The sequence below is a fragment of the Aquarana catesbeiana genome, linkage group LG03 (genome assembly GCF_042186555.1).
Source record: "Aquarana catesbeiana isolate 2022-GZ linkage group LG03, ASM4218655v1, whole genome shotgun sequence".
Classification (NCBI taxonomy): Eukaryota; Metazoa; Chordata; class Amphibia; order Anura; family Ranidae; genus Aquarana; species Aquarana catesbeiana.
The window spans coordinates 16,282,336-16,296,296 of NC_133326.1; the positions used below are offsets into that span (position 1 = coordinate 16,282,336).

The 13,961-nt window shown below is 47.5% G+C and overlaps 2 protein-coding genes across 3 annotated transcripts in view; one reads left to right on the plus strand and one right to left on the minus strand.

Moving 5' to 3' along the window:
- Positions 1-11,302, minus strand: part of HACD3 (3-hydroxyacyl-CoA dehydratase 3) — a gene marked incomplete in the record, with an annotated part of 37,333 nt that extends 26,031 nt beyond the window's left edge. Inside the window, 1 exon segment of the mRNA XM_073618323.1 lies at positions 11,090-11,302. Within this exon segment, the coding sequence (XP_073474424.1) occupies positions 11,090-11,302 (213 nt within the window).
- Positions 11,298-13,961, plus strand: part of DPP8 (dipeptidyl peptidase 8) — an 82,941-nt gene continuing 80,277 nt past the window's right edge. Inside the window, exon 1 of one of the 2 annotated variants that reach the window (XM_073618321.1) lies at positions 11,298-11,557. In XM_073618321.1, coding sequence (XP_073474422.1) covers positions 11,518-11,557 — 40 coding nt within the window. In that variant the 5' untranslated portion in view covers positions 11,298-11,517. The remainder of the gene's footprint in view (positions 11,558-13,961) is intronic. The other variant, XM_073618320.1, reaches the window with a different exon arrangement.

Genomic DNA, 13,961 nt, shown 5'->3' on the forward strand with positions numbered 1-13,961 from the left:
ACACACACACAGCTAAATTACTAACCCCCAGATGCTGGCATCACGTATATACAGTATGCAGCATCATCCTCCAAGGCCCGGCATATTTGCATACCCGTGTTTTTGCTGCAAGTGTGATCCATAGCATGATCCCAGCATGGGGACTGAGCCTTCACTGACAGCTCCAGGTCTCAAATGATTGGGACCCAGGAGAAGCAGCTCCCAATCACATGACTGCCATCTCTGGAAAACCCTCCCCCTGTACTCCCTTTGGTGTCCGTTTATGAAGCAGTGAAAATTATTCACTTTCTCCATTTTCCGGCATTAACAGAGGAGATCGTTCTCCTCCAAGTGCCAGTTTATGAAGCCTTCTCCTTTTATGAAGTGATCTACAAACGCTTCAAACAATGGAGAACTCCCCCCGATACTGGAATCTTGTGAGACACAGAAATTCACTGAAACACTCGAGATGTCCATTTATTAAGCAGAGATAAAAGTATCACTTCTCAGTACCCAGAGGAGACCGCCCAACTAATAAATAAAATATCTGTCCTCCTACACTAATATGTAATCACATATAGCTCAAAATTTCAAGACCGGAGATACTAGACAGGCCTCAAGTGTTTCTCACCACCAGTTGCCCCACCCAACCCCTAACCTGCCCTGCCCCCAATTCCACCCCTAAACACACCCTCATAAATTATCTCATGAAATGACACTTAAAATGTTTTATGCAGAATTAAGTTATAAAAATAAATAACAACAACTTTATCCGTGCCCACCATTGCAGCCTGCCTGTGCAGAGGAAGAGAGGAATTGCTGGCTGGATGATCAGAGCGCCGAGGAACATCACAGCTTTCATTTCAATTGCAGTATGTTCCTGCCACTCCCCGTCACATACAGCCCCGCCTCCTGGCCCGGGGAACTTTGATATACCGTATTTATCGGCGTATAACACGCACTTTTTTCCCCTTAAAATCAGGGGAAAATCGCGGGTGCGTGTTATACGCCGATCCCCTGCGATCCTGACCTGTCAGAACTAAAAAAATCGCTGACCGCGATTTGAAAATGGCGCCGCCGGCGCCGAAATACACAGTGCCGGTCCTCGGCTCTTCTCGGCGGCTTTCGGTTTCACTTGAGCGCCGCCCGAACCTAGCCGAGTATACTCGGCTAGTTTCGGATAGCTCCGCTCACCGTCCGAGTGGAACCGAAAGTAAACGAGAGCCGCCGAGAAGAGCCGAGGACCGGCTCTGTGTATTTCGGCGCCGGCGGCGCCATTTTCAAATCGCGGTCGGCGATTTTGAAGCTCAGAGGCTTCAGCAAGACTGCACTGGGGCAAGGCTGGACTGGGGCAAGGCTGGACTGGACACTGGGGAAGGCTGCACTGACATGGCTGCACTGGCAAGGCTGCACTGGCAAGGCTGCACTGACATGGCTGCACTGACATGGCTGCACTGGCAAGGCTGCACTGGCAAGGCTGCACTGGCAAGGCTGCACTGGCAAGGCTGCACTGGCAAGGCTGCACTGGCAAGGCTGCACTGGCAAGGCTGCACTGACATGGCTGCACTGACATGGCTGCACTGACATGGCTGCACTGACATGGCTGCACTGACATGGCTGCACTGGGCAAGGCTGCACTGGGGAAGGCTGCAATGATGGGCATTTAAATGTAAGTTTTTTTCCCTTCAACTTCCCTCCTAAAAGTTTTTTTTCCTTAAAATTCCCTCCTAAATTGAGGTGCGTGTTATACGCCGATAAATACGGTACTTCACACGTCCCGAGATTGGACAGGTGACCCGGACAAGAAGGAGGGGCTGTATGTGACAGCGAGCGGCAGGGAACACACAGCAATTGAAATGAAAGCCGTGATGTTCCTCGGCGCTCTGATCATCCGGCTCTCCTCTCCTCCCCTCCGCAATTGCTGGAAGAATAGCTTCCATACAACCCCCCCCTACCCGGCAGGGCTCGCCCCCCCCCCCCCCTCCCAGGCAGCCATAGCTCGCCAGCCCTCAAATTCCACTTGCAAAATGCGAGCGGAATTTGAGGGCTGTACAATATATACATACATACACACACACAGTGGGGATGGAAAGTATTCAGACCCCCTTAAATTTTTCACTCTTTGATATTTTGCAGCCATTTGCTAAAATCATTTAAGTTCTTTTTTTTTCCCTGATTAATGTACACACAGCCCCCCATATTGACAGAAAAACACAGAATTGTTGACATTTTTTGCAGATTTATTAAAAAAGAAAAACTGAAATATCACATGGTCCTAAGTATTCAGACCCTTTGCTGTGACACTCATATATATAACTCAGGTGCTGTCCATTTCTTCTGATCATCCTTGAGATGGTTCTACACCTTCATTTGAGTCCAGCTGTGTTTGATTATACTGATTGGACTTGATTAGGAAAGCCACACACCTGTCTGTATAAGACCTTACAGCTCACAGTGCATGTCAGAGCAAATGAGAATCATGAGGTCAAAGGAACTGCCTGAAGAGCTCAGAGACAGAATTGTGGCAAGGTACAGATCTGGCCAAGGTTACAAAAAAATGTCTGCTGCACTTAATGTTCCTAAGAGCACAGTGGCCTCCATAATAATGGAAGATGTTTGGGATGACCAGAACCCTTCCTTCTGTCAATATGGGGTGCTGTGTGTACAATATGGGGTGCTGTGTGTACAATATGGGGTGCTGTGTGTACATTAATGAGGAAAAAAAATGAACTTAAATGATTTTAGCAAATGGCTGCAATATAACAAAGAGTGAAAAATTTAAGGGGGTCTGAATACTTTCCATCCCCACTGTGTATAGGGGTGTACTCACTTTTGTGAGATAGTGTGTGAATATATATATATATATATATATATATATATATATATATATATATATATATATATATATATATATATTTATTATATATACACACACATACACATACACAGTAACTCACAAAAGTGAGTACACCCCTCAGTCACATTTTTGTAAATCTTTTCTTCTATCTTTTCATGTGACAACACTGAAGAAATGACACTTTGCTACAATGTAAAGTAGTGAGTGTACAGCTTGTATAACAGTGTAAATTTGCTGTCCTCTCAAAATAACTCAACACACAGCCATTAATGTCTAAACCGCTGACAACAAAAGTGAGTACACCCCTAAGTGAAAATGTCCAAACTGGGCCCAATTAGCCATTTTCCCTCCCCGGTGTCATGTGACTTGTTAGTGTTTACAAGGTCTCAGGTGTGAATGGGGAGCAGGTGTGTTAAATTTGGTGTTATCGCTCTCACTCTCTCATACTGGTCACTGGAAGTTCATCATGGCAAAGAACTCTCTGAGGATCTGAAAATAAGAATTGTTGCTCTACATAAAGATGGCCTAGGCTATAAGAAGATTGCCAAGAACCTGAAACTGAGCTGCAGCACGGTGGCCAAGACCATACAGCGGTATAACAGGGCAGGTTCCACTCAGAACAGGCCTCACCATGGTCCACCAAAGAAGTTGAGTGCATGTGCTCAGCGTCATATCCAGAGGTTGTCTTTAGGAAATAGACGTATGAGTGCTGCCAGCATTGCTGCAGAGGTTGAAGGGGTGGGGGGTCAGCCTGTCAGTGCTCAGACCATACGCCACACACTGCATCAAATTGGTTCACATGGCTGTCATCCCAGAAGGAAGCCTCTTCTAAAGATGATGCACAAGAAAGCCTACAAACAGGTTGCTGAAGACAAGCAGACTAAGGACATGGATTACTGGAACCATGTCCTGTGGTCTGATGAAACCAATATAGACTTATTTGGTTCAGATGGTGACAAGTGTGTGTGGCGGCAACCAGGTGAGGAGGACAAAGACAAATGTGTCTTGTCTACAGTCAAGCATGGTGGTGGGAGTGTCATGGTCTGGGGCTGCATGAGTGCTGCTGGCACTGGGGAGCTACAGATCATTGAGGGAACCCTGAATGCCAACATGTACTGTGACATACTGAAGCAGAGCATGATCCCCTCCCTTCAGAGACTGGGCCGCAGTGCAGTATTCCAACATGATAACGACCCCAAACACACCTCCAAGACGACCACTGCCTTGCTAAAGAAGCTGAGGGTAAAGGTGATGGACTGGTCAAGAATGTCTCCAGACCTAAACCCTATTGAGCATCTGTGGGACATCCTCAAATGGAAGGTGGAGGAGCGCAAGGTCTCTAACATCCACCAGCTCTGTGATGTCATCATGGAGGAGGGGAAGAGGACTCCAGTGCCAACCTGTGAAGCTCTGGTGAACTCCATGCCCAAGAGGGTTAAGGCAGTGCTGGAAAATAATGGTGACCACACAAAATATTGACACTTTGGGCCCAATTTGGACATTTTCACTTAGGGGTGTACTCACTTTTGTTGCCAGCGGTTTAGACATTAATGGCTGTGTGTTGAGTTATTTTGAGAGGACAGTAAATTTACACTGTTATACAAGCTGTACACTCACTACTTTACATTGTAGCCAAGTGTCATTTCTTCAGTGTTGTCACATGAAAAGATAGAAGAAAATATTTACAAAAGTGTGTGTTTGTGTGTGTATATATATATATATATATATATATATATATATATATATATATATATATATATATATATATATATATATATATATATATATATATATATAGAGGTCGACCGATATATCGGCCGATATTTGGCTCAAAGCCGATTCAGCGGGACTTCCAACTGCCAAGTCTGATAAGATACATTGTATCTCTTCAGGTTCATTTTATCAACAGACTGAGCTCCGTGGAGAAGTTTTCAGTTTAACCATTTAAAGACTAAATCTTTTCTGACACTTGTTGCTTACAAGTAAAAATCCTGTATTTTCTGCTATAAAATCACTTAGAACCCCCAAACATTATATATATATATTTTTTTAGCAGAGACCCTAGGGAATAAAATAGCGGTTGTTGCAATATTTTATGTCACACGGCATTTGCGCAGCGGTCTTTCAAACGCAATTTTTTTTAAAAAAATACACTAATGAAATAAAAAAAAAAAAAAAAGCAGTAAAGTTAGCCCATTTTTTTTCGTCCAAAAGTTTTGATTACCTGTTTTTGTGTATTTAATATTTAAGATATAGTTATTTTTTTTAATCTAAATTCTACATACAAGTGAACTGATTGGAGGTTTGTTTTGTTTAATAAATGTTTAAATATAAAAAATTTTCTGTATCACTTATTACTTAAGGCTGCTTTCACACTGGAGCGGGCATGCGTTGATGGTAAACCGCTGTTAATTTTAGTGGCGCTTTACCGTCATTTTAGCAGCGCTATTCGGCTGCTAGCGGGGCGCTTATAACCCAGCTAGCGGCCGAAGAAGGGGTTAAATGCGCCCCTGAAGCGCTGCTGCCGAAACGCTTTGCAGGCACTTCGGCAGCAGTGCGCATTCATTTCAATGGGCAGGAGTGGTGGAGGAGGGGTATACACCGCTCCAAAGATGCTGCTTGCAGGACTTTTTTTTTTTAACATCCTGCCAGCGCATCGCCTCAGTGTGAAAGCACTCGAGCATTCGCACAGACTGCAGGGGAGCTGTTTTTACAGGCGCTATTTTTAGCACAAAAGCGCCTGAAAAACGCCCCAGTGTGAAAGGGGTCTAACTGTTAGATTTTATGAGATGAAGGGAAAAAAAAAAAAATCGCCCTAATATATCGTCCCAAAAAAAAATCGGCATCATATATCAGCCACCGCGACTTCTAAATATCGGCTTTGGCATCGGCCAGAGAAAAACCCATATCGGTCGACCTATATATATATATATATATATATATATATATATATATATATATATATATATATATATACACACACACACATATACACACACACACATACACTGTGTATATAAATTAACTTGGATTGTTTCATTTTAATTTTATTCTGGTGGCATACAGAGCCAAAAGTATTAGATATATATATATATATGTATATATATCATACGATAGACATGGCAGGGGGACATGGTTACTGTCTTGGGGGCTCTGATCGAGGAAGGAGGACATCCAAAATCTTCTTCTTTCACCCGGGATTCTCTCTTCACTCCCCGATTCTCCACCTCTGATCTGGTGAATCTGGGAGGGTGAATTCTGACACAGATCGCCAGTGAGGGTTCTGAGATCGCAGCTTCATAAGCTGGCTGTTTCTGTGTCAGCCAATCACAGCTTCCCTGTGTGCGGAGAACATGTTCTCCCCGATCATCTCCGTTTCATAAACCGTTAATGGAGGGAGATCAGTGAGGATCCTCGGGATCACTGCTGTTCACAGGTTCATAAAACCGACACCCATATCCTTTGAATGAAGAAAAGGAAGGATACATTGTATCACAAGAGGAGAAGAATGGAAACAAAGTGAATAAAATATAAACTAGCTGGATACGGTCCGGTCAGTGTGCTGGGAGCGTGCAGCAAACGTGTTCTCGGACCTCCATGGACACGTATGCGTGTTAAAGGCTCCATCTTTCTTGAACAAAACACGGCACAATTCACCTGGATACAACCATGTCTTCGAGTTTACTAACCTGTCTTCAGCTGTTAAAGTGATTGTAAAGGATGACTTTTTATTTTTTAATAACAGACATGTTATAATTACCTGCTCTGTATAATGCTTTTGTACAGAGCGGCCAACTGAGGGCTCACTCCCGAGCCACGCTACCTGCATCCATAGACACACACAGCATAGACACACACAGCGCCTCCCACTCTCTGCTCATAGAATTGGAGCATTTGAAATGTTGCTCATTCCTTGTAACAGAAATAAAAGTGACAAAAAAAAAAAAAAAGGAAAATGCCCCCAACCCCCTTCTTACATGCAAAAGTGAATGTGTGCGTTGGTCCGGCACACATATGTAAATGGCAATCGCACCACACATGTGAGGTATGGCTGTGAACATCAGAGTGACCAGGGGGTTCACACTGATGCGTTGTAAGTCATCACATGTGATTCGCACCGCACTGCTCTGCAGATCACACGCAATGTGAATTCGGCCATGCAGATCGTATGGCTGAATTTGCATCGCATTCGCACCAAAATGGTGCAGGACCCTTATTTTTTGTTTGTACTGGAATCGGATCGCATGGGTGTTCGCCCCCCGTGCGATCTGATTCCTGCACCATTTGACAGTTCGCACAGCGTTTTGTGAATCGATCTGGGGGGGGGGGGGGTGTAATTAATTTTACATTGACACCCTGAGTGGTTTGCACACTGCCTGCGAGTCCTATGTGATGCGGGAACCCGCACTGGAATCGCATTAGTGTGAACCGGGACTTAGAGCAATAATTCTAGCGCCAGACCTTCTCTGTAACTCTAAACTGGTAACCTGTATGGAGATTTTTTTTTTTTTTGGACTGTAGTTTAGTGCCATTCTATAAGCAATTTTAAAGCGTGACATGTTAGGTATCTATTTACTCAGCATAACATCATCAGCTGTGCACAGAATTTGTGACATAAAAAAATTGCAAAAACAACCTTTGTTTCTACTTAAAAAGATAATATATATATTTTCCATTTTAAATTATTGAAAAATATTCACCCAAAACAGGAAAAAGTCCAACAACATCCCCCCCGATTGGCAAAAAATAAATATACCCGCACTCTCATTGGGTGAACTGCAATGTGATTTTTCTATTTATTAATGCACCCCTAGAAGTGGAATGGATTTGGGTTTCTATGTCATCTCTAATGACTCCAGAACAGTCCGCACAGCGTACACCCAATCCTAACACTGATCATTCCGGTGTGTACCGAGTTATATATCTGCTGCTTGTACTAACCAACAAAAGGAGAAACCAGGCCGACTGATAAGTATGCAAATAAAATTGAAATTTGCATCGGATGGCGTGTCATCATTTAATAGAAACATTCCACACTGCAAAAAAGCCGAGACCCAGGAGCACCGAGGACACAACTACAGGACACACATAATTAGGAGGGTACATTTGGGGGGTCGAGTCAAAGCTTATAGGAAGGCATAGGAAAGAGTTAGACCCCTCATAGTCAACATAAAATAAAAACCTAAAAATTGTGTCCCACCTACTGAGATTTCTCCTCAACTCCTGTGTGGATATTCAGGTGACGACTGAAATGCTGGATGTCTCTGTACACTTCCACAACCTTTCATCTACTCACCCCATCTCTGCACCTTCACCCCTACAACCCTGCACCTCCACCCCTACCTCCCTCTCCACCTCCATCTCTACACTTCCACCTGCATCCCCATACACCTCCATCTCCACACCCCTACTTCCATCTCCACACCCCTACTTCCATCTACACCTCCACACCCCTACTTCCATCTGCACCTCCATCTCCACACCCCTACTTCCATCTGCACCTCCATACTCCTACTTCCATCTACACACCTCCTCCTCCACACCCCTACTTCCATCTACACACCTCCTCCTCCACACCCCTACTTCCATCTACACACCTCCTCCTCCACACCCCTACTTCCATCTACACACCTCCTCCTCCACACCCCTACTTCCATCTACACACCTCCTCCTCCACACCCCTACTTCCATCTACACACCTCCTCCTCCACACCCCTACTTCCATCTACACACCTCCTCCTCCACACCCCTACTTCCATCTACACACCTCCTCCTCCACACCCCTACTTCCATCTACACACCTCCTCCTCCACACCCCTACTTCCATCTACACACCTCCTCCTCCACACCCCTACTTCCATCTACACACCTCCTCCTCCACACCCCTACTTCCATCTACACCTCCACACCCCTACTTCCATCTACACCTCCACACCCCTACTTCCATCTACACCTCCACACCCCTACTTCCATCTACACCTCCACACCCCTACTTCCATCTACACCTCCACACCCCTACTTCCATCTACACCTCCACACCCCTACTTCCATCTACACCTCCACACCCCTACTTCCATCTACACCTCCACACCCCTACTTCCATCTACACCTCCACACCCCTACTTCCATCTACACCTCCACACCCCTACTTCCATCTACACCTCCACACCCCTACTTCCATCTACACCTCCACCTCCACACCCCTACTTCCATCTACACCTCCACCTCCTCACCCCTACTTCCATCTACACCTCCATCTCCACACCCCTACTTCCATCTGCACCTCCATCTCCACACCCCTACTTCCATCTGCACCTCCATCTCCACACCCCTACTTCCATCTGCACCTCCATCTCCACACCCCTACTTCCATCTGCACCTCCTCCTCCACACCCCTACTTCCATCTGCACACCTCCATCTCCACACCCCTACTTCCATCTGCACCTCCTCCTCCACACCCCTACTTCCATCTACACCTCCATCTCCACACTCCTACTTCCATCTGCACCTCCATCTCCACACCCCTACTTCCATCTGCACCTCCATCTCCACACCCCTACTTCCATCTGCACCTCCATCTCCACACCCCTACTTCCATCTGCACCTCCATCTCCACACCCCTACTTCCATCTGCACCTCCATCTCCACACCCCTACTTCCATCTGCACCTCCATCTCCACACCCCTACTTCCATCTGCACCTCCATCTCCACACCCCTACTTCCATCTGCACCTCCATCTCCACACCCCTACTTCCATCTGCACCTCCATCTCCATACTCCTACTTCCATCTGCACCTCCATCTCCACACCCCTACTTCCATCTGCACCTCCATCTCCACACCCCTACTTCCATCTACATCTCCACACCCCTACTTCCATCTGCACCTCCATCTCCACACCCCTACTTCCATCTGCACCTCCTCCTCCACACCCCTACTTCCATCTGCACCTCCACACCCCTACTTCGATCTGCACCTCCTCCTCCACACCCCTACTTCCATCTGCACACCTCCATCTCCACACCCCTACTTCCATCTGCACCTCCATCTCCACACCCCTACTTCCATCTGCACCTCCATCTCCACACCCCTACTTCCATCTACACCTCCATCTCCACACCCCTACTTCCATCTACACCTCCATCTCCACACCCCTACTTCGATCTGCACCTCCATCTCCACACCCCTACTTCGATCTGCACACCTCCATCTCCACACCCCTACTTCCATCTACATCTCCACACCCCTACTTCCATCTGCACCTCCATCTCCACACCCCTACTTCCATCTCCACCTCCATCTCCACCTCCATCTCCACACCCCTACTTCCATCTGCACCTCCATCTCCACACCCCTACTTCCATCTGCACCTCCATCTCCATACTCCTACTTCCATCTGCACCTCCATCTCCACACCCCTACTTCCATCTGCACCTCCATCTCCACACCCCTACTTCCATCTACATCTCCACACCCCTACTTCCATCTGCACCTCCATCTCCACACCCCTACTTCCATCTGCACCTCCTCCTCCACACCCCTACTTCCATCTGCACCTCCACACCCCTACTTCGATCTGCACCTCCTCCTCCACACCCCTACTTCCATCTGCACACCTCCATCTCCACACCCCTACTTCCATCTGCACCTCCATCTCCACACCCCTACTTCCATCTGCACCTCCATCTCCACACCCCTACTTCCATCTACACCTCCATCTCCACACCCCTACTTCCATCTACACCTCCATCTCCACACCCCTACTTCCATCTGCACCTCCATCTCCATACTCCTACTTCCATCTGCACCTCCATCTCCACACCCCTACTTCGATCTGCACACCTCCATCTCCACACCCCTACTTCCATCTACATCTCCACACCCCTACTTCGATCTGCACCTCCTCCTCCACACCCCTACTTCCATCTCCACCTCCATCTCCACCTCCATCTCCACACCCCTACTTCCATCTGCACCTCCATCTCCACACCCCTACTTCCATCTGCACCTCCATCTCCACACCCCTACTTCCATCTGCACCTCCATCTCCACACCCCTACTTCCATCTGCACCTCCATCTCCACACTCCTACTTCCATCTGCACCTCCACACCCCTACTTCCATCTGCATCTTCATCTCCTCTACTTCCATCTCGGTCCTCTCCTCGTGTCTCCTGTATTGCGGTCAGGTAATGGGGGGGGGTCACACTCTGTACCCCCTCATTGTATATACAGATCCCCCTCCCCCAGTACCTGCACATCGCTGAGCTCCACCCTCAGGTAGATCTCCCGGTGTCGCTGCGCCCAGAACACCTGAGGGGTCAGACTCATCTTTCCGCTCACCGACTGACACACACCGGCCGAGCTGTCACTGCACCACCTGGAGGCGGGCGGGGAGAAGTTCAGCCGTCCATCCCACATAAGGGCAAACAAGTCACTTCCGTCCGCCATGATGAGTGAGGGCATGACATGACCCCGGGGCGGCCATCTTGACTAAGGGAAAGAAACCAGTACTTGGTTCCCTGGGCAGAAGGGAGGCGATTTTCAGCAAACACCGATCCGCATCCGAAGTCACCTCCGGGGTGATATTGTGACGGAGGATCTTCTGTCCCCGGGAATGGAAGTGACACCCTGACCGATCCTTATTACATCATCACCGGGGACGGGCCTGATCCGGGGCAATGCTGAGAAAAGCTCCATTCATCAGTCCTCCCAACACAGGTATTCCAATCATCAGTCCTCCCAACACAGGTATTCCCACCATCAGTCCTCCCAACACAGGTATTCCCACCATCAGTCCTCCCAACACAGGTATTCCCACCATCAGTCCTCCCAACACAGGTATTCCCACCATCAGTCCTCCCAACACAGGTATTCCCATCATCAGTCCTCCCAACACAGGTATTCCCATCATCAGTCCTCCCAACACAGGTATTCCCACCATCAGTCCTCCCAACACAGGTATTCCCACCATCAGTCCTCCCAACACAGGTATTCCCACCATCAGTCCTCCCAACACAGGTATTCTCATCATCAGTCCTCCCAACACAGGTATTCTCATCATCAGTCCCCCCAACACAGGTATTCTCATCATCAGTCCTCCCAACACAGGTATTCTCATCATCAGTCCCCCCAACACAGGTATTCTCATCATCAGTCCCCCCAACACAGGTATTCTCATCATCAGTCCTCCCAACACAGGTATTCCCACCATCAGTCCCCCCAACACAGGTATTCTCATCATCAGTCCTCCCAACACAGGTATTCTCATCATCAGTCCTCCCAACACAGGTATTCTCATCATCAGTCCTCCCAACACAGGTATTCTCATCATCAGTCCCCCCAACACAGGTATTCTCATCATCAGTCCTCCCAACACAGGTATTCCAATCATCAGTCCTCCCAACACAGGTATTCTCATCATCAGTCCTCCCAACACAGGTATTCTCATCATCAGTCCCCCCAACACAGGTATTCTCATCATCAGTCCTCCCAACACAGGTATTCCCACCATCAGTCCTCCCAACACAGGTATTCCAATCATCAGTCCTCCCAACACAGGTATTCCCACCATCAGTCCTCCCAACACAGGTATTCTCATCATCAGTCCTCCCAACACAGGTATTCTCATCATCAGTCCTCCCAACACAGGTATTCTCATCATCAGTCCTCCCAACACAGGTATTCTCATCATCAGTCCTCCCAACACAGGTATTCCCACCATCAGTCCTCCCAACACAGGTATTCTCATCATCAGTTGTCCCAACACAGGTATTCCCACCATCAGTCCTCCCAACACAGGTATTCCCATCATCAGTCCTCCCAACACAGGTATTCCCATCATCAGTCCTCCCAACACAGGTATTCCCATCATCAGTCCTCCCAACGCAGGTATTCCCATCATCAGTCCTCCCAACGCAGGTATTCTCATCATCAGTCCTCCCAACACAGGTATTCTCACCATCATTCCTCCCAACACAGGTATTATTTATTATTATTTATTTCAGGTACTTATATAGCGCCATCAATTTATGCAGCGCTTTACATATAAATTGTACATTCACATCAGTCCCTACCCTCAAGGAGCTTACAATCTAAGGTCCCTAACTCACATTTATACATACTAGGGACAATTTAGACAGGATTCAATTAACCTACCAGCATGTCTTTGGAGTGTGGGCATCAGTCCTCCCAACACAGGTATTCTCATCATCAGTCCTCCCAACACAGGTATTCTCATCATCAGTCCTCCCAACACAGGTATTCCCACCATCAGTCCTCCCAACACAGGTATTCTCATCATCAGTCCTCCCAACACAGGTATTCCCACCATCAGTCCTCCCAACACAGGTATTCCCACCATCAGTCCTCCCAACACAGGTATTCTCATCATCAGTCCTCCCAACACAGGTATTCTCATCATCAGTCCTCCCAACACAGGTATTCCCACCATCAGTCCTCCCAACACAGGTATTCTCATCATCAGTCCTCCCAACACAGGTATTCTCATCATCAGTCCTCCCAACACAGGTATTCCCACCATCAGTCCTCCCAACACAGGTATTCTCATCATCAGTCCCCCCAACACAGGTATTCTCATCATCAGTCCTCCCAACACAGGTATTCCCACCATCAGTCCTCCCAACACAGGTATTCCCACCATCAGTCCTCCCAACACAGGTATTCCCACCATCAGTCCTCCCAACACAGGTATTCCCACCATCAGTCCTCCCAACACAGGTATTCCCACCATCAGTCCTCCCAACACAGGTATTCCCACTATCAGTCCTCCCAACACAGGTATTCCCATCATCAGTCCTCCCAACACAGGTATTCCCACCATCAGTCCTCCCAACACAGGTATTCCCATCATCAGTCCTCCCAACACAGGTATTCTCATCATCAGTCCTCCCAACACAGGTATTCTCATCATCAGTCCTCCCAACACAGGTATTCCCACCATCAGTCCTCCCAACACAGGTATTCTCATCATCAGTCCCCCCAACACAGGTATTCTCATCATCAGTCCTCCCAACACAGGTATTCCCACCATCAGTCCTCCCAACACAGGTATTCCCACCATCAGTCCTCCCAACACAGGTATTCCCACCATCAGTCCTCCCAA